At 43.3% G+C, this 21435-nt stretch overlaps 1 protein-coding gene across 3 annotated transcripts in view; it reads right to left on the bottom strand.

Annotated features, from left to right (window-relative positions):
* Fat3 (FAT atypical cadherin 3) overlaps positions 1-21435 on the bottom strand; it is a 576873-nt gene that overhangs the window by 52864 nt on the left and 502574 nt on the right. For all 3 annotated transcript variants that reach the window (XM_075966763.1, XM_075966765.1, XM_075966766.1), the window contains exons 14-17: positions 5878-6267; positions 3357-3571; positions 2270-2407; positions 1287-1430 (exon numbers count right to left, since the gene is read on the bottom strand). In XM_075966763.1, coding sequence (XP_075822878.1) covers positions 1287-1430; positions 2270-2407; positions 3357-3571; positions 5878-6267 — 887 coding nt within the window. The remainder of the gene's footprint in view (positions 1-1286; positions 1431-2269; positions 2408-3356; positions 3572-5877; positions 6268-21435) is intronic.

The raw sequence follows: 21435 nt of genomic DNA, 5'->3' as shown, positions 1-21435 counted from the left end.
CAGGAAGAGCTGAGATTGCACTGACAATGGCCAGGGATGAGCAGACAGGGGTAGCTTTTGTTTCATGAACATCTCAGCCTGGTTACCTGACAGCTCAGTGTCACTGTGTGAAGGAGGCTGGTTATAGATGGCCACACTCAAGATCGTCCATCTTATCCCAAAGGGCTCTCTAGAGACCCGAGCACTCTCTCCTTTCACTCCTTCTCAGAGGCTCTGGGAGAACTTGAGAGCCACTTTGACAGCAAAGCCAGCACAGTAAGAGCTGCTTCTTCAGAACTCCTGTGGACCCGTAAGACATGAGCATCTCTAGCTGTGTCTCAAGTCTTCCACACTCACAGTCTGGGACAGCACACCTTCCTAGCCTGGCTTCCAGCCTCCAGTACCCTACTCACGAGCTAACTGCTGAACAATAGGCTAATGGGGAAGCCTGGCATCTGCCCTGAAAGCAGAATGCCAGCTGTAAGTTACTCTATCCTGCAGCCTGACTTTAAGGCAGGCAGATTTAAAGCAGTAAATAAATTGCAATGGAAGCTGAGCTTAAGGAGGAGCTGCTCTATCTGAAGTCCTGGGCCGGTTCCTGTTGATATCTCTCCACTCAGAACAGGGATCTTAAAGATAGCCTGTCACTGCAGAAGGATTATTCGTATTATGTGCTTACATGATAGATTCAAGTTCAAATCCTGACTGCTTTCCAGCTGCATGATCTTGAGAAGACTATTCATGCTTATAGATCCTTGGCTCTTTCAACTGTAAGGTATGTGTGCATGGGATGGGAGAGTGTGTGTTGGTCTACATCCTTCATGACACACAGTGATGGAGACAGGCTGTGCATATGAAACATCTAATACTTAGAAGAAATAGGACTCAATAACTCTTCTCAACAATTGAGGTGGTTGCTTTCATACCTTCCCTAGGAAGAGACAAGTTGATACTGGATACTCATAACCTACAGGCTATAACTAGGTCCTAATGCAATAGTACTGAGACAGGTCTGTTGAGGTCCTAGAGTCCTCAGAGAGAAGCCTAAAGGAGCATGTTCGTCTTTTTTTGCCAAGTGAGGACACAGCTAGCAGTCACCGTTATAAACAGAATGCAATCCCTTGCCAGATACAAGATCTGGGAAAGCCGTGATCTTGATCTTCTCAGCCTCTGAGACTGTCAGCAGTAAACTCCAGAGGCCAGAGTTTCCAACTCTAAGTTATTTTCTATAGAAGCCCCAACTCAACAAGCCAGAGTGGAGGAGGCCGAGCCACACAGGTAGTAACCAGCTGGCAAGACTTGCTTACCTGGATCACAGCAGTATAGTTGGCAGGTGTGAACACTGGGCTGTTGTCATTCACATCGGAGATATCAATGTTGACAGTTGCAGTTGAAGACATTGCAGGGATGCCACTGTCTACCGCTTGGATGAGCAGGGAGTATCCTGACACCTGACAAGGCACAGAGGTGACATTAGGAACTGCAGAGCCTTGGCCTTCTGCACATGCTCAGATAACCTGAAGTCTCTGGCTATGTCACCTTTTCTCATATCCCGATGACTTTGGTGCCATCATCATTTGGGGATGGCTCTTTCTCTGTTGGGAGCTGGTTTATGCATTTCAGGGTGTTTAGAGATGTCCCAGCCTCTGCCCACTAGGATACTGCCCACTTCAGCTAGTTTTCCCAACAAAAACTGCAGCCTGATAGTTCTATCTCTTCCCCGAGGGGAGGAGCCACTGCCTTTAAGGCTGGGCCTGAGCCTCTGTTTGATACAACTGTCATCACTGACCTACACTGCTGATTTTGATATTCCTGGGCTAGCGGGCTGTATCACTAGAAGATTCAGTTTGCCTCTTAGTATTATTGTTCTGGAGTTCATTTCTAGATTTCACTTTCTTTGAAAACATACATTTCAGTCAAGGATTATTTCAGAATGGGACAAAGGGATTTTGGGAATCACTTTTTTCCTTGAGTGCCTTCAGATGATCTTTCCTGACCAGCTCGCATAGGACTGAAGTTGCTGGTGAAACCAGGGGTAGTGTCCTGGCTGAAGGGTTCTTCTTTCTCTGACTCATGATGGACTAAATTTCAATCTATGCAGGAAGGTACATATTTGTCTTTTTTTCTAAGATCTCCAATATCTGCCAAAAGCAATTATCAGTATAAAATTCTTTCAGAAATCTAACCCAAATGTCTACCTGCATCTCGTTGCTACTCATAATGAGCCTATGCCTGTGAGTCCAGTGGTGGTGTAGGGGTGGATGGTGAGGGATGACCCAAACCCACTCACCCGTTCCCGGTCCAGTTTCTTCTTAACCTTCACAAGTCCCAAGAAGGGATCCACAGCAAATTCATTGTCCCTATCTCCACCCACAATGGAAAAACGAATCTGACCATTGGGCTTGCTATCCGCATCTTCTGCTATCAGCTTCATAGAAAAGAAACAAAGCAAAGGCAAGGTATAAAACAAGAGAAAGACAAAAGGTTGATGCTTAGTGTCCCCGGCTGGCAGTATTCTAGGACTACCCATGATAAATTCCCAGAGGGGGAGATGATTGGTAGGACCAAAGAGGGCAGCAATAGCATGGGACATTTATTTCCTTATTAATTTGTACCTTTCCAGAGTCTGACATCAGTTGGGCCTGATTTTCATCAGGTTTGAGATCATGATGACAGACCCCAGAGCTAACGGACAAAGCCAATTTTATGACCTCTTTACAGTTCTGCAAACAGTATTCTCAGCCACTTGGGCTGGCTCTTTACCCAGTGTGGCTGGCTCGGGAATCACTTGGAGACACAGCTCTGAGGACTATTTGAGGGGTTCTGTGGATTACATGATCCCTGTGAGTTGGGACCCTAGACCAGAATGGAAAAGAAGATTACAGAAACCTAGTGGAGCATTGCTCTCTGCTTCCTGACTGTGGACATGACCAGGCTTGTTCTTCTATTGCCATGCCTGTCCACCGCAGTGGGCCGTGCTTCCTCTTTAATCACGGGCTTTTCTCACACTCACACTGGAGAATCCCCGTTCTCCAGTAGGACGATATCCGTGTATTTTCCTCTTTAGTCACGGGCCAGTTACTCTGTAGTCGTGGATTAGCTGCCTCGGAGCTTTAAAAAGCTCATCTACTCTATCTTGCATTTTCTTTAAAAGTATATACTTCGGTAAGGAAAGCAATTACTAGAAATTTATAGCTTGATATAAATGAACCTGTAAGACTCCTTCTAACACACAAACTGGAGAAGGAGCTCTTCAAAGCCCACGTGTGACAGACATCCTTGAAACACTGAATGGAGGAGTGGAAACAGAGTCTGAGCAGACCTCGCTCATTTCTTTGCTGTGAGGATGTTTTGTCCCAGATGCTGCTGGCACCTACCAGAATGACGGAGTCCCCCTCCAAGGCATCCTCACTGATGACGGCGCTGTAGACATCTTGACTGAATCGAGGAGGGTTATCATTCACATCTGTGAGGTCGATGCTGACGGTGGCTGCAGCGCTCAGGGCTGGGGTGCCCCCATCTTTAGCTTCTAGCACCAGGTAAAATCTTTTGCATACTTCATAGTCCAGAGCTTCCAAGACAGAAATACCCCCTTTGAAGGAAAATAGCTAAGTTTATATTTGATAAGGGGGAAACATGGTTCAACTGTTCTGTAGGCAAAGTGTGATTTCTATCATTCCTAGCCAAGGCTGCAAGTTTGGGCGTTTGCTTGTGAGTCCCTGAAAACTTTGTGGAAGTCTAATGAACACCTCCAGTTAAAGCATAGCAGTCTATTAGACACGTTCCTGAAGAAACGGGCAGTACTCACAGTTTTCTGAGATAATTCCAGGGTTTATTTCAGGCAGCAGAAGTCTCTGCTTGTGAAACCAGAGAGTTGTACACCCTGAGCAGTGTCTCTCGAGTCTCTAAGTGACCCCGGGGAAGGAAGAACACGTGGTGTGCACTCGTGACTGGAGGCACTGCCCCACCCCACCTTGCCATCAGGTAACTGCTCATGGCCAGCGCTGGACTGAATTAACCACACAGCTGCTGTGCCCATTGATAATGTGTCCATCTGGAGTGAGCATGCACAGAGGGCGAGAACACAGGGAATTTCAAGGCCGTGTGGCATCAGGTGAAAAGGGCTCCGGGAAACCGGCAGCCCCTCAGTGTCTGCAGCCATACGGCTGAGTTGTTCACACCCAGGCAGCCCAGGAGTTCACACTTATGTAGCCCGTGTGTTCACAGCTATGTAACCCAGGTGTTCACACCCACATAACTCAGGTGTTCACACTCACGTAGCCCAGGTGTTTACATTCACATAAGCCCAGGTATTCATACCTATGTAACCAAGGTGTTCACACCCATGTAGCCCAAGTACTCACACCCACATAGCCCAGGTGATACTACTACAAGGAATCACGTGAACAGAACAAAAGAAGGCTTCTAGTTGAGGGTGACCTCTACGATGGACTCTGAGAGGGAGCCACCCACCCTTCTTGTCCCAGCCCTGTCTGGTAGTGACGGTGTGCAGTGCTCTCAAGTTGCTAGCTACCTACTGTGCCTAGAAGACAGTTCCCAGGTGTTTGTCTTTCTCTGGAACACAATCATTAGGTCAAATGAGAGGTCATTTTCTTGGGCATAATCAGCCAGAGGACCGTAGTGCTAAGACTGCCAATAGTTTCCTTCAAATTATGGTGGAAACAGAAACTATACCTCTATCAAGAGCCCATTTTGATTCATAATTGGATTTTCTGAGCACTTACTACCCCTTGAGCTTAATTTTTCCAGTTTAGTTACCTAATGACAACTTTAAACTATCCTTAGCCACCTCTCCATGGTGTTCATATAGAATTGTCATAGCTGGACAGGGCAAAGCTAATGCATATCGCAATCTTCATCCAGTTTGATCTGAAGTAATGACCCTAATAAACACTTTCTGCTGGGAGGTCCTGCTAACACAGCCTGTCCATCAATACTACTTTCTTTTACTCAAGGGTACATTTTTACATTTGTACACAGTTATGTCATGACAGGATTAGAGTGTGCATTCCTGAGCCAGGGAGAAAGAAATTCAAATATTAGATAATCCACTTACGAATAGCGAAGGGTGGGGAAATTATTTAACTGCTCAAAAGTTCTGTTTTTCTCATCTGGAATATTTGAGCTATACACAAAGATTTCATAGGATGGCAGAATACCGGCAATGGTGATTGAACGCTGGTGATCATGGTACTACCCTTTTCCTATGTGCTAACTAAGGAGAAATGGCCTCCTCTGCCATCTCGCACAATAGCGACATGTTTCCTGAGTGATTTAGGAAATGGGCAAAGGTCAGAGGTGTGAGGAACTCACCTCCTGCCTGGAAAATGGGAATAGCCTTGACTATTAGAGAATAGTTCCTCCAGAAGGGCGCACACCAAAGGTACGCTGAACCAAGAGGAGTGGAAACCACCCAGATACACACTGTTTGGACTGACAACAAATCACCGCTTGATGTGCAGGGGATCATGGCCAGTGTCAGTCATGGCGCTGACCAGAGAGTGGTCAGCTACCTGTAGGCAGAGTACAGAGGCAGCTCATCTCCTGTTCCCTTCCTACCATAGGCACATGGGATCCAAAAAGAGCTAACAGAAAGGAGACACAAACACACTCTTGTGCTTGAATGTAGACATCACAGCTTCACAGCTGCTACACAGAAAACACACTGCTGACCCAAGCTTCCTAACTAGGTGTTCCGTAGTCAACGCATGGGTCAAGAATTTGCCAAGTGAGCCCACTGCTTGGTGTTTGGAATTTAGAAGGATCATTGTTAGGAGCTGGGCACTGAAGTCTGCATGCAGGCCCTGCAAGGGAGGCAGGAGGATGACGGGATGGGAGAAGAAACAGGAAGCACTATTGGAATTGTCATGTACCCACCTGTCTTTGGGTTGATCCTAAACTTCCCTTGTTCATTCCCAGACCTGATGAGATACGTTATCTCAGCGTTCGTGCCAATATCTTTGCTGGTTGCAAACACAGAGAGAACTTGGGTACCAAGGGAAGTGTCCTCGGGCACCGTTACTAGGTAATCCCTCCTCTCAAACACAGGGGGGTTGTCATTGATGTCCAGGACGGTGATGGTGACTGAGGCGAGAGAGGAGAGGGACTGTCCAGGACTCTGGTCGGTGGCCCGGACACTGATGTTGTAGGATGACTGCTGTTCTCGATCCAGAGGCTGTTCTAGGATGATGACGCCAGAGAATCTGTCGATGGAGAAGACCCCACTGGCTGAGTCCTCCAGGGAGTACACAACCTTCCTGTTGATGCCTGTGGGAGGAGACACAGGATGAGAGGACAAAAGCATAGCACCAAGATATTCGCTTTTCCTTGCAAAAGACCTTCCCGGGGGAAAAAGCCATTGTGGAAATAGCTCTGGCCATACAGAAACGAAATCTTCAGTTTGAAAACAAGAACAAGATTAAAAGTGACAACAAATACCATAATTCTTTGGTTATTATTAATATATAACCTTCTTCAAATCAATTTTCCCTGAAGCAAATTTAGAGGCCGATAGATCTATGGATAACAGTGTACCCCAAAGAAAAGCTGAAACTAATTAACCAATCACTTCAGCACATTTTCATTGAGAATCTACCAGGTGTTACTGATGGTGACGGGGGTTCCAGCCCCAGATAAGAATCTGAAAGCTCCTGACAGCTTTGAGATCACGGGTCATGCCTTAGACATGAACAGGTTTCTTCCAGCTATGTTCATAAGCAGATTGAAGGCCAACACAGAAGACAGGCACCATTCAATGACCTCCCATAGGAATGTAGCATACTATAAAGGCAGCTTGAGCAAGGGCCCGGTGTTGGCAGGGATTAGAGAGCACTGGATCTCATCTCTTCTGAGTACTGGGGGAGCAGGGGAAGAATGTGGGGTGTCTGTTGAACGTGGAGGTGGTGAGGGATGTTTGCTGATGTGGGGCTGGCAGCATATGGGGTGCCACAGAAGACAGGCTCCAGATGACTCTTCCGTGTAGTTGAGCAACTACAAAGAGAGAGTTCTCAGCTGTTGAGACAGATGTGGGACAGTGAGGTCTGGAATGCAAGACCGGAATTCTCATGCTGAATTGAAGGTGCACATTTGATGTTTAATAAGGATGTTAGGTGGGAGAGGCTGGCATTCAGAAAAGAGGCTCAAACTGGAGTTACACTTCTGAACATAATCAGTTGCGATTCATGTACAAAATTATGAGAATGGTTGAGGCCATAAAGACCATAGAGGGAAAAGGGAAGTCATGGGGCTGGCAAGGGGGAATCTCCAGGTGAAGGAGAGCACCAAAAATGTCACCTTGGCATGGACTCAAACAAAAACATATCAGCCAAGAATTGCCCACCAATAGATTCCTGAATGACACTGGCCGAAGGTCATTTTCATTAGAAGATTCCAGTTATTCCAAATGAGTATTAAAACCTCAGATTTGCTTCAGTCATTAAAATTCATAAGAAGGAAAGTAGAACGAATTCATTGGTGAAATCAGCTCCATTTTGGTCATAAAATTCTCTTTAAAATAGCTTTTATTTTAGTTTTTAGTTATTTTGCGTATTTGTCTTTTTGTGAGGACGCATAAGTGAGTGTGAGTGGCTGTGGGCCCAGAAGAGGGCGTCAGGACCCCAGGAGTAAGAGTTACAGTGAACTGCCCGAGAGGGTTCTGGGAACGTAACTCCGGTCCTTGGTAAGACAGTGGGCACTCTTACCTGCTGAGCCATCCCTCCCAGCCCTCATAAACGCTCTCAGTGAGGAGAGCCACCTGTCAGAGGCCTTTGGCTATGATGACCATCTGTGATGCCATTTGTAAATCATGGTACCTGGAACACAGGCTTTTCTAGCACAAGGCTTCTTGTACATTTCCTAGCATGACACCTTGCCAAGAGGGGAGGGTGGCAGGCATTTGGCAAATAAGAACTGAACGTTTTATTTCCTCATATACAGTTTCTTTGAAAAACAAACACAAATTCCTGGCAAACCAATAAAATCAAGTATCTGGAAGGAAAGCCCTAAATCATACGGTATGACTTTGACTAAAAGGCCAATGTAGAGAGCACGTTCTTGGTCCCCTTCCCAAGAGTCCATTTTTTTTCATGCTAAGTTTCACCATTTACTTTTATTTCTGTTGCAAAATAACCATCCAGTTATAAACATCAACTTCCAATATTTGTATTCAGACTGGAAACAAATGACAAATGGGCTTTCTTCTTCTAGTCTTTTCCCTTAACTGTGGCTTCAGGGAAAGGCTGAAAGAATGAATTCTTCCATAGGAATTCCTGATGTGGACAGGCATGCAGAAGGGATCGAGTTTGTTCCTTGAAAGCCATCTCTTAGCTAAGTGTCAGAACAGGAGCACTGGATGCTGCCTAGATTGTTTCTGTGTTCTCAAGACAGTGCTGAAAGCCATGGAGGAGTGTTTGCAGAAACACAGCCACGGCTGACATGAACACACCACACACGTTTTCAAATCACACACATTCCCTACAGGTTTGAAGACCACCCCAGCATACGGCACACAGTTCTTTCCCAGAGCAGGAGGCTAAAAACCCAGAGCCTCTCATGGCTGGGAACTACTAAATTCATTCCGCCAGGGCAGGAGCCCAGGGCTGAGGGCGTGGCCTGGTCCTCTCAGCATCTTTAGACATGAGGGGCATGGAGCTAAGTCTTGCTTTTCCTGGATTCCTTGCTCAGCTTCCTGAACGTGTTGTAGGAGATTTTACCCCTTCAGGCCCAAAGGTCAGTTAAGGAGGAAGCAACTTCTGATTCACTGTTAAGAAACAAGTTGAATTAAGAGAGACAAGAGGGGATGGCTCACAGCGAGGTCAGTTGGAATGTGCCTTAGTGGACCTTGGTTCCCTTTATTGGGACAGGTAGTTGAAGTGTCATTAGAAAGAACATGATGTCATTCAGTGGTGGCACAAGCCGTTAATCCCAGCACTTGGGAGGAAGAGGCAGGCTGATCTCTGTGGGTTTGAGGTCAGTCTGGTCTACAAAGTGAGTTCTAGGAAAGCAAAGCAAATAAACAAACAGTTCCAGGCCTGCAACTTTCTCCTCCAACCTCCTAATTAGAGCCCACCTCTACAAGGAGGAGATGCTGTTCTCCTAACTCCGTGCTGGCTCTCGTACAGGAGGGTTGTGTTTACACGGCTCATATGAGTCAGCCACCCTGGACCAGATTGATTCTGCTCACTGCGACTTGGTGGCAAGTCTTTCTTGCTTTGCTGTGACAGAATAGTGGAAAGCCACACTTCCAGCTCCTCAGAGTCACTAACTACACTCCTCCCACCCCCACATCTCTAGGCATCTTCAAATTCAGCAAATGGAGCACTCTCTCTCTCTCTCTCTCTCTCTCTCTCTCTCTCTCTCTCTCTCTCTCTGTGTGTGTGTGTGTGTGTGTGTGTGTGTGTTTCCAGTGGACTTCCAGTTCCTCTCATGAAGCATCTACTGCCAGCATGAACCAGAAAATCCCTTCCCTGCAAGCTGGGCCATGAGGAGCTGCTGGAATCTTGTGGATGGAAAGGAAATGGAAGATCAACACTCTTCAGTGACTGCCCGAAATTCAGCCACAGAGCTAAAACAAAGTTTATTGCTTCTGTGAAAAACAATACCTTGTGTACTGGGATCATCCCCAAAGAGTCAACCCAATGTCAACGCACTAGGCCTTATATCTGAAGCTGTCAACAGTATTAACAACAGCACCAGGTTTGAAGAGATGGTTCAGTGTTTGCCTTCTAAGCTTGGGGACCTGTGTTCAATACTTAGAATTCTAAGGAAAATAAATAAATAAATAAATAAATAAATAGTCAGCCCTGTAGCAGAGTCCCAGATCTGGAGTGCTGGTAGAAAAGATACTTTAAGTTTCCTGGCGAAGCAACCAGCCTAGCCTACTTGGTGAATTCCAGCCAGTGATAGGTTTGTCTTAAAAAAAGCAACATCCAAGGAATGACACTTAGGTTGTCCTTGGACTTCTACATGCACATGTGTGTGTACACACACAGACAGACCCACAGACACACACAGACACATGCACACAGAGGCACACACAAGTGCACATGCATGTGCACACACACAACAACTCAAAATCAAATGGCAGGAGTCATCAGCACCACAAGCACAGTGAGATTTCTGGGTTTTAAGATATGTGTGCTCTCCTTTTTAACAGTCTCCATAGGTACCAGGAGCCTTCAGGATTGGCTGCATCCAGCCTGGTGTCTGATGCTGCTCTGTCCACCCTGCAGAGGCGTGTTTGTGACATATATGTGCTCTTTCCACCTGCATATGGTCTGTCCCACAAGCCCTCCCACCCGACACGTACCAAATGGCTGTATGCAGCTCTGTAGAGTGGAATAGAGTACAAAGCAGAAAAAAATAACTTTAAGAAATTTGAAAAGGTTTTCTTATTTAGTCTTTCTAGAAATTATTTTTATTTATTTATTTTTTAAAATCCATATGCATATTTGATGTATTTGATAATATCATCCCTAAACAAGGGTCCCCATCACTTCTCCCTCCTGTACTTAATGTACCTTTTATATTTATTTCTTGCTTACTGAATCTACTTAATGCTGTATGTGCATATGAGTGTTGGGTCATTTACCATATAGGGAATATGCCTAAAAAGTGACGTTCCCTCCCTGGCAGGCATCAACTGCCATTAACTCATCAGATAGTTGTAAGACTCAGGTACCTCTCCTCCCTCCACACTGGGATTCTTAACTACCTGGATGTTGTGGAGGTTTGGTGCAGGTGACCACAGCTGTTGTAAGTTCGTGTGTCTACACAGCACGCCATGTCTAGAGGACAGTATCTCACTGTTCCTTTCCCCGCCCCCACTCTCGTATGCTTTTTCTGCTCCTTCTTCCCTAAAGTTTTGATCACTTTTATTTCACTTCATTGAGGTGTCATAATTTATGTGCAATAATAACATGAATGCAGAACTCATGAGAAAATTCTGATAAATACCTACCACATGGAAATTGAAAAGTGAACTATTGAACCACCCCTGGTTGAAAAGGAAATCAAAAAAGAAATCAAAGAATTCCTAGAATTCAACAAACTGAAGGCAAAACATACCCAAACCTATGGGACACTATTAAAGCAGTACTAAGAAGAAAGTTCATAGCACTAAGTACCTACATAAAAGCTCTAGAACAAAAAGAAGCAGACAGGAAATAATCAAATTGAGGGCTGAAATCAATGAAATAGAAACAAAAAAAAAACAATACAAAGAATCAATGAGACAAAGAGCTGATTCTTTGAGAAAATCAACAAGATAGACAAGTCCTTATCCAAACTAAACAAAAGACAAAGAGAGAACATCCAAATTAGCAAAACCAGAAATGAAAAGGGGGACTTAACTACAGATACTGATGAAATTCAGAGAATCATTAGGTCATGCTACAAAAACCTGTACTTCACAAAATTGGAAAAGGTAAAAGAAATAGACAATTTTCTAGACATATACCATATACCAAAATTAAGTCAAGACCAGGTGAGCAATTTAAATATACCTATAAACTGCAAGGAAATAGAAGCTGTCATCAAAAACCTCCCAACCAAAAGAAAAAAGTCCTGGGCTGGATGGTTTTAGTGCAGAATTCTACCAAAACATCCAAAAAGAGTGAATACCTATACTCCTCAAAGTGTTCCACATAATAGAAACAGAAGGAACATTGCCAAATTCTTTTTATGAGCCTACTGTTACCTTGATACTAAAACAACACAAAGACTCAACCAAGAAAGAGAATTACAGACCAATCTCACTTATGAACATAGATGCAGAAATACTTAATAAAATACTAGCAAACCGAATACAAGAATACATCAAAAAAATTATCCACCTTGATCAAGTTGGCTTTATCCCAGCAATGCATGGATAGTTCAACATATGAAAATCTGTCAATATAATCCATCATATAAATAAACTGAAAGAAAAAACCATATGATCATATTATTAGATGCTGAAAAAGCATCTCAAATTGGAAAGGAAGAGTCAAACTTTCGTTATTTGCAGATGATATAATAGTATACATAAGTGAACCAAAAAACTCTACCAGGGAACTTCTACAGCTGATAAATATTTTCAATAATGTAGGATAAAACATCAACAAAAAATATCAGTAGCCCTCCTATATACAAATGATAAAGAAGTTGAGAAAGAAATCAGAGAAACATCACCTTTCACAATAGCCATGAATAACATAAAATATTTTGGGGTAGCACTAACCAAAGAAGTGGAAGACCTATTCAACAAGAACTGCAAGTCTTTGAAGAAAGAAATTGAAGAAGGTACCAGAAAATGGAAAGATCTCCCATGCTCTTGGATATAATAAAAATGGCAATCCTGCCAAAAGCAATCTATAGATTCAATGCAATCCCAATCAAAATCCCAACACAATTCTTCACAGACCTTGAAAGAACAATAACAACTTCATATGAAAAAATAAAAAACCCAGAATAGTGAAAACAATTCTGTACAATAAAGGAACTTCTGGAGGCATCACCATCCCTGACATCAAACTTTGTTACAGAGCTTACAGTAATGGCAACAGCTTGGTATTGGAATAAATACAGAGAGGTTGACCAATGGAATAGAATCAAAGACCCAGATATTAATCCACACACCTGTGAATACATGATTTTTGACAAAGAAACTAAAATTATACAATGGAAAAAAGAAAGCATCTTCAACAAATGGTGCTGGCATAACTGGATGTCAACATGTAGAAGAATGAAAATAGATCCATATCTATCCCCAAGCACAAAACTCAAGTCCAAATGGATCGAAGACCACAATATGAATCCAACCACAATGAACCTGATAGAAGAGAAAGTGTGAAGTAGCCTTCAATGCATGGGCACAGGAGACCACTTCCTAAATATAACCCAGTAGTACAGACATTGAGAGCAACAATAAACAAATGCAACCTCCTGAAACTGAGAAGATTCTGTGAAGCAAAGGACATGATCAATAAAACAAAAAAGTAGCCTAATGAATGGGAAAAGATCTTCACCAATCCCACATCAGATAAAGGACTGATCTCCAAAATATATAAAGGACTCGAGAAATTAGACATCAAAATTCCAAATAACTCAATTTAAAAAATGGGGTACAGAACTAAACAGAGAATTCTCAATGGAAGAATCTCAAATGGCTGAAAGACACTTAAGGAAATATTCAACATCCTTAGCCATCAGGGAAATGCAAATCAAAACAACTATGAGATACCGTCTTACACCTGTCAGAATGGCTAAGATCAAAAGCACCAATGATAGCTTATGGTGGAGAGGATGTGGAGTAAAAACACTAATTCATTGCTGGTGGGAATGCAAACTTGTACAGCCACTTTGGAAATCAGTATGCTGGTTTCTAGAAAATTGGGAATCAACCTACCTCAGGATCCAGCAGTACCTCTCTTGGGAATATAACCAAAGGATGCTCAATCATATTACAAATATATTTGTTCAACTATGTTCATAGCAGCATTATTTGTAATAGCCAGAACTGGAAACAACCTAGATGCCCATCAACCAAAGACTGGATAAAGAAAATGTTGGACATTTACACATCAGGGGCAAAAACAATAATATCTTGAGTTTAGCATGCAAATGGATGGAGCTAGAAAATACCATCCTGAGTGAGATATCCAGACCCAAAAAGATGAATATTATATGTACTCACTCATAAGTGAATACTAGGTATGAAAAAAGGATATGGAGCCTATATTTCATGATCCTAGGGAAGTTAAGTAATAAGGTGCAGCCTAAGAGAAACATATATAGATCCACCTAGAACGTCGAGATAAACAAGATCACCTGACAGAATTGGGAACATGGGGTGGGTGGAGAAGGGAGGATGTAAGGGAAAGAGGAGAGGAGAAGGAGGGTGAGTAGAACTTGAGGAAACGGGATAGTCGAGAAGGAGAAAGGATAGAGATGAGAGCAAGGAAAGAGATATCTTGATTGAGGGAGCCATTATAGGGTTAGCAGAAACCTGGCTCTGGAGAAATTCCCAGGAATCCCCAGCTACAACTCTAAGCAATAGAGGAGAGGGTGCCAGAACTGGCCTTGCCCTATAGTCAGACTGATGAATATCTTAAATGTCACCATAGAACCTTTATGCAACAACTGATGGAAACAGAGGCAGACCCGCATCAGAGCACTGGACTGAGCTCCCAAAGTCCAGCTGAAGAGTGGGAGGAATGAGAATGTGAACAAAGGGGTCAAGACCATGATGGAGACACCCACTGAAACAGTCTACCTGAGCTAATGGGAGCTCACTAACATCAGCCAGACTGGGAAGGAACAAGCATAGGACCAAGTTAGTCCCTCTGAATGTGGCTGACAGCTGCATGGCTGGGCAGACTGAGGGGCCACTGGCAGTGGCACCAGGATTTATTCCTACTGCATGTACTGGCTTTTTGGGAACCTATTATCTTTGGATAGATGCCTTGTTCAGTCTAGATATAAGAGGGAGGGCCTTGGACATTTCCCAAAGCAATGTGCCTTACCCTCTGAGGAGTGGATAAGGGGTGTGGGGGGGGGCATGGGGAAGGAATGGGAGGAGGGGAGGGAGTGAGAACTTGGATTAGTATGTGTAATAAAAAGATAGTTTGTTTTATTTTTAAAAAAATAAAAAAAACAAAGATGCTGTTGAGTATATGTTTAATTCTGTAGAAAAGAAAACTTGGTAACTATTTAATTTTCTACAATGGATACCAGCTGAATAAATTAGGGCCCATTGATATGCAGATAGAGTGCTTTGCACATGTCATTTAATATAATAGATGACATGGGAATCTGTTTATGAATCAGCATAAAAATGCAGGTCATAAAATAGTATCAAGTTTATAATTTTATTTTTGTGTAGAAAAAGCTGAAGGAATTCAGCCAAAATGTTAACTATTTTGTCGTTGTTTTTCACATGTGCTTAACTTTCTAGATCATATACAGTGGGCACAGGACACTTTGCAATATATAAATGAACTGTTAAAAAAATTCATGCTCTCAGGAAACAATTCTTTAATACCAAGCTTGGAAAGTATCCAAGTTTTCAAGAGATTTTTCCAGCCCAGCTTTAATTCTTAATGTACATACCATTTGAAGTAATTGTGGGAAATTAGCCTACATATTGTGTAGGCTTTCGGCTGCTTGTTTCCATTCTTCATTTTAGCTCATCATGCTTAGAAAGATAGTAATGCGACTTAGAAAATTGCTTTTGTCAAAGGCTCCATTATAAAGTTACTGCAAAGAGTATTTTTAAACGAAATTTTACTCTTTAATTAAGGCAATTAAAGGAAATGGCTGGCCTAAAATTCTTCTCTCATCTTCAGGAGAAGGCAAATACAATCCCAGCAAGCCAAAGAACTTAGGTTGAGTGCTCCTGTTTTATCTTTCAAATATATGTTGGGATAATATAGAATTAAACCGAAGATCCTATGACAAAGTCCAGGAACTAGCAATACTTTTAGCTTAGCAATTACTGTCCTTTTAATATACTTTCTAATGTATCCTGCTTTAAGTGCCATTTAAAAGTTTTTCAATCAGTGATGACTAACGCTGGAGCATTCTCCTGGGCAGAATATTAACTCCCAGGGTCCGAATCTCCCTTTGAAAGGTCCAAAAAAGACAGAAGGCTGCCATGACTAGGTCAGGGAGCCCCTGCCAACTGTGTCCAACATCTCCTAGGTGATTGCCAAGTGAGTTTGGCAGCAGCTGTTTCACTGGGTCTGATGACAAGATTGTGGCCCCAACCCAAAACAAAACCCCAGGCCCTTTGTTTAGAAACATGAAGACATCCAGCACAGTTACATCAGAGAATTAAATCAGGAAAAGGCTCCTGTAAGTAAGGGACATTATTCTGCTTAAACAGCATGGTCTATACATCCAAGAAGCTGGCTCCTGTGCAGTGAGATTCCCTGTGACATGGAGAAAGCAACAGATCCCATAGCCTGGTCTTATCCTAGGCCTGATGGAGTTGATTGTGGGTAAATTAATTAATCTACAAAGGGAGCTTTAGAAAAAAAAACTCGCCATCTTTACTAGTATACTGGAGTTCTGTGTTATGCTGTGACCCAGTGATGGTACTCCAACACTGAGATGAACACCAGACTCATCCATTCACTCTTCACTCAGGCCTTTGCTCGGAAGTGCCTGAGGACTCCTGCTGCACAGGACATACTCAGCGTCTCTAGCACTTCCGTGCAACCTCAAAAGTCCCTAGTTTTTCAGGAGACAAACATACAGAATTATTAGGAAGGATTGGTCAGAAGTTTCTCAGAGACTAAAGTTACTCAGTCATGAAGAAAGAGTAGATGTTGTCAGAAGTGCTGAGGTGGAAACACCGAAGATAAAGGGAGCATTCGGGGAGATGCAAGAGCAACGGGAGTTATGGATGCTCACAAGAAGGCTCTAGCGGCAGTGTGAGGCTGCCTGCTCTCTTAGTCAGTTGAGAGTCACCAGTTCAGTAAAACCGACCATTTCTAGAGTAAACTACAAACTAGGCCTAAGTACCTGAGGAGGGAAATCAGCAAGGAGAGAAGGACGCCTGCAACCGGTGGCTTGGAGATGTGATCACAGAACAGCGGAGTGTTCTGTGATTCCTAAGATGGAGGAACTCGCCAGCAGATGATATACAGAATAATGTCTGTCAGGGAGGCCTCACCGTGGGAGGTGACTACAAAGAAAAGCCTCAATGTGCCCTAAGAGACAGGAAGTCAAACCCTGAGGTCCTTGGCATTTTTACACAAAATGCCAAGAGCAGGAAGAAATTCCCCAGCTGCGAGTCTTCCTCGAGGCCATCCCTGCATTACTGTGCCTTGCACAGGGCCTGATTCAGTACAAGGAGTGTGCCAACGTGTGCGTGTGAGTGGGGCGTAACACAAGTCACTGTGATCACGTGGGAGAAATCAAAATTCTCCATTCAAGCTTCTTTAGAAGGAATTCCTCTTTCATCTGACAACTAGTGTTTTGATCCACACTTGGAGAAATTGGGTTTTAGAATGGGTAATGACAACAGTAACTTAGGTGTCAAATGTAAAGACCCCTAAGCTGAGCAAGGCATTAGCGTTCACTAGAGAAAACACATAGTTCAGCCCTACCTACCTTACTTCAGCCTTCCTGAATCAGACCTTACTTAGTCTTGGAGCATGTCCTGTTGCTGTTTTAGGATGTTTGTTTCTTTAACCCTTGGTTGTGGAAAGCTTCCCAGAGGATTCTGATAGCGTCTATAATTACAGCCAGGGGGTGGGAACTTATTCAGATGGCTGGTAAAGGATGGGATTGCTATATTCAATCCACCCTGGATTCATTCCCAGAGTGTGACATAGACCAGGTACGTGTTTCAAGCTTGTATTGAGCCACAAGCACTATTGAAAGAACCCTGGTTCAAGGAGAAGGGGGAAAATCCAGGGGTCTTAAGGGGCCTTAGAGCCCTTCACTGTCTCCAAGCCACTATCAGACCCCCGGGGAAGTCACTTAACTTTGAACAGTTTTTCCATCTGCACGTAGAAGTAACACGATCCTTTCCTTTAGTAATAGGGGTACATGTGAAAGTTGTCTGAGATCTCTGGAGAACAGCTTTATGCATATTATTATATATACATGCACACACACATATATGGAGAGAGACTGTCTTTGTATATGTGTACGTTTGCTTGGCTGTGGATACTTGGATGTCAGTCTGTGGGGGAAGAAGTCAACCTTACGTGTTGTTCCTCAAGTACCATCTATCTTTTTCTTTATTTTTGAGACAGCATCTGTCAGTAGTCTGGAGCTCACTGGTTAGACCAGGCTGGCTGGTCAGCAAGCCCCAGAGACAGACCTCTCTCGGTCTCTAGTGTTGAGATTATGAGCATGTGCCGCTCTGCCTGGTGTTTTATTATCCAACAGATAAAAGTCTTGGAGTACATTGTTCTCCAGAAAAATGCATTAAATCGCTCAGTCCTCGCAGAGGGTTATTTAATTTTAGTGATATTTTAATAATCCCTCAGCCACCTTCAAAGATTTAATACTTCAGACAGTATTGGAGCTTGGGGGAAGGAAGATACATTTAGCCCTCACCTGTGCGGCTCAGCGGTAATGATTTCCAAGGCATCAGGAAAATCATTGATTATATATATGATTATTAAAGGAGAAAGGTAGAAATTAGAATTGAATCCATCTTGGAATATTTTCCAGGAGAAATCACCATGACATAGAGTATTGGCTAAAAGTGTTAGTGTCTTCTTTTCAAAGTCTTCTGTGGTCAGTCTCTGAGTCTCTTCAAAAAGCGACAGTTTGGTCTAGATTTCAGTAGTGATGTTGTAAACATCTACTAGGACTGTGATTTCCATGGGAAACAGATCTCACATCCACCCATCCCCCAACCATGCCAAAGTAACTGTGGTGCCTGAACCCGTCCCCATGAGGCTTGCCATGGAACTGTTTAAGACAGGTCCAGAGATAACCACTCTGCAGGGAATTCCTAGCGATGCGTGGGTAGATAGAATTTAAGATGCCTATGAATTTACCTTCATATATTTCTTTCATTTTTAAAGATTTATTTATTAATTATGTATACAGTGTTTTACCTACATGTATGCTGCAGGCCAGAAGAGGGCACCAGATCTCATTGCATATGGTTGTGAGCCACCATGTGGTTGCTGGGAATTGAACTCAGGACCTCCGGAAGAGCCGTCAGTGCTCTTAACCTCTGAGCCACCTCTCCAGTCCCGCCTTCATATATTTCTATATTGCTCCGTAACAAGTTGTTTGGGACCCTAGCAGCATAGTATAACGGATGCATGCTATACTGTGCTTTCCAGGTATTAGAAATCCGGGTGTGACTTCGTTGGCTGTCTCTCCATTATGGTTTCCTGTGAAGTTGCTAGTATGTTGTCAGGTGGGATGTGAGTTCATCTGCCAGCTCAGTGAAGGGCAGCAGGTTGATTTTCAATCTGACTCATGTAGTTTTAGGTGAACTCTGGTCCCTTGCCATGTGGGCCTCTCATAGCTCTGGAGTGGTTGTTCCCTAGTGTGAGTGATCCGACAGAGAATGAGAGGGAACCTCTGGACTGACTGTGACCCATAAAATTCATGTGTCAAGGCTCTCGTCTTTAAGATGTGGAATGGAAGACTTTTAGGAGGAAATTAGGGTTAAATGAGGTCATGAAGAGAGCTTAAGGGGAGGCAATGGGAGCTATTCAAAAAAAGAAAGAAAAGTGTTTCTCTCCCAGCTAGTATACACATGAAGGGTCATGTTAATCCAAAGCGAAGAGCCAGGGGTCTGCAAATTAGGCGTGCCCTCCCCAGTCCTAACCAACATGACCTGGCTCGAGAGCACGAAGCTCCAGAACTGTGAAAAGCAGTTTTCTGCTGTTTAAACTACCCAGTGGTTCATTACAGCAGCCCGAAGTGACTCAACAGAAGCCACAGCTACAATAAATGTCATGACCTTCTTAGGCCTAATAGCCAAAGTGGTGCCAAGGGAAGAGCACATTACAGGAAGCAAGTCACTGGGCTCAGTGTTAGAGACAGCTACCAGAAGGAGAGGAGCTGTGGTGCTTTGAATAAGAATGAGCTCCTTCGACTGATGTATCTGAATGCTTGCTTGTCAGGGATTGGCACTATTTGAGAAGAATTAGGAGGTATGGTCTTGTTGGAGGAATTGTGTCACTAGGGGTAGCTTTTGAAGTTTCAAAGGCCCATGTCAGACCCAGTTTCTCTCTCTCTCTCCCTCTCTCTCTCTCTCTCTCTCTCTCTCTCTCTCTCTCCCTCTGCCTGTGGATCGATCAAGTTCTAACTCTCAACTACTTCTCCAGAACCATGCCTGCCTGCATGTCATCATGCCCCCTGTCATGATGAGAAAGGACCAAACCTCTGAAACTAGAAATCAGTACCCAATTATATGCCTTTTATTACAAGAGATGCCCTGGTCATGGTGTCTCTTCACAGCCATAGAACAGCGACTTAGACCATCACTGAAGTTTTCATCTTTCTTAATCTCTATATTTGAAGGCACGTTCATTTACTGACATGGGTAACAAAGCCAGTGTTGTATGTGGTGTTCGTGCCTTTGCAGCCGTACTGTGCTGGATCTTGGTATTTACTATGTTAAAGAAGACATGCACAGTAATACACAGACACTTCATAAAATGCTTGCATTTATATATTAAATTTGTAACATTCCTATTTTATGAATTACAAATGTTATTCTGAGAGATGATCTGTTGCTGTAACCTAGTGTTAAGGTGTTTGAGATGCAGAAATAGAGTTCTTGAGTGGTTCTCACCGTGTGTGAGGAACAGCAGGCCATGCTTACCTGGGCATCATCTGAAATGTAAGTTACCACTGTGCTTTGCATCCTCAACCACTGAGTCCTAAACCCTGGGGGATGGCCAACACAAGGCAGCCTCTGGCAATGGGACTTTTACTCTTTTGCATAGTCAACCTAGTGAGTTTGCTGCTTGCTGACTTCTGAGGGCTCCTGACTAGTCGAGTCTCTCATTTCCATCCAGCCTCCAGGTGACACCAACACAGATGGTCCAGGGAACTAATTGATCATTAATATCCCATGCATATCTGTTCCCCAGTCCTCCTGAACTCCCTTTTATGATGCCTGCTATCCTATCACCAGCTATGGTTCAGAACAAGTTAAGTCTGCAACTTACTCATAGAGTAAATGAAACAATGACTTGTCAACTGAAGGGTGGTTATGCAAAGTGGGAATAATGTATCTGAAGTCCTTGGCACAGAGCCTGCCATGGAATAGCAGCTGTAAAGGTGGATGCTAATGGCTAATATCTTTTTTGCATTTTTAATTGATTTTTATTGAGCTCTACATTTTTCTCTGCTTCCCTCCTTGCCTCTCCCCTCCCTCCTTCAAGCCCCCCCATCGTCCCCATGCTCCCAATTTACTCAGGAGATCTTGTCTTTTTCTACTTCCCATGTGGATTAGATCTATGTAATTCTCTTTTAGTGTCCTCATTTTTGTCTAAGTTCTCTGGGATTGTGGTTTGTAGGCTGCTTTATGATTAAAAACTACTTATGAGTGAGTACATGTGATAATTGTCTTTTTGTGTCTGGGTTACCTCACTCAAAATAATATTTTCTAGATCCATCAATTTTCCTGCAAAATTCAAAATGTCTTTATTTTTTTCTTCTGTGTAGTACTCCATTGTGTAAGTGTACCACATTTTCCTTATCCATTCTTCATTCGAATGGGATTTAGGTTGTTTCCACATTCTGGCTATGACAAGTAATGCCTTTAAGATACCAGCTTACTAGGGCGTGGTCTCTTTGGCTTAAAAAAGCAGCGGTAGGTGCTCCCTCTCTTGCTTAGGACTCTGTTTCCGGCTACCAGATTCTTTTCCTGGTTATGCAGAGGGCTGTTGTCTGGAATGGCGATCTGTAAGTTTTTCCCTTTAAATAAATAACCCTTTTATTAATCATAATTCCAAACTGGTG

This window comes from Microtus pennsylvanicus, chromosome 3 (assembly GCF_037038515.1).
Source record: "Microtus pennsylvanicus isolate mMicPen1 chromosome 3, mMicPen1.hap1, whole genome shotgun sequence".
NCBI lineage: Eukaryota > Metazoa > Chordata > Mammalia > Rodentia > Cricetidae > Microtus > Microtus pennsylvanicus.
The sequence above is the reverse complement of the archived record's forward strand: the minus strand, read 5'-3'. Positions and strand labels throughout refer to the sequence as shown.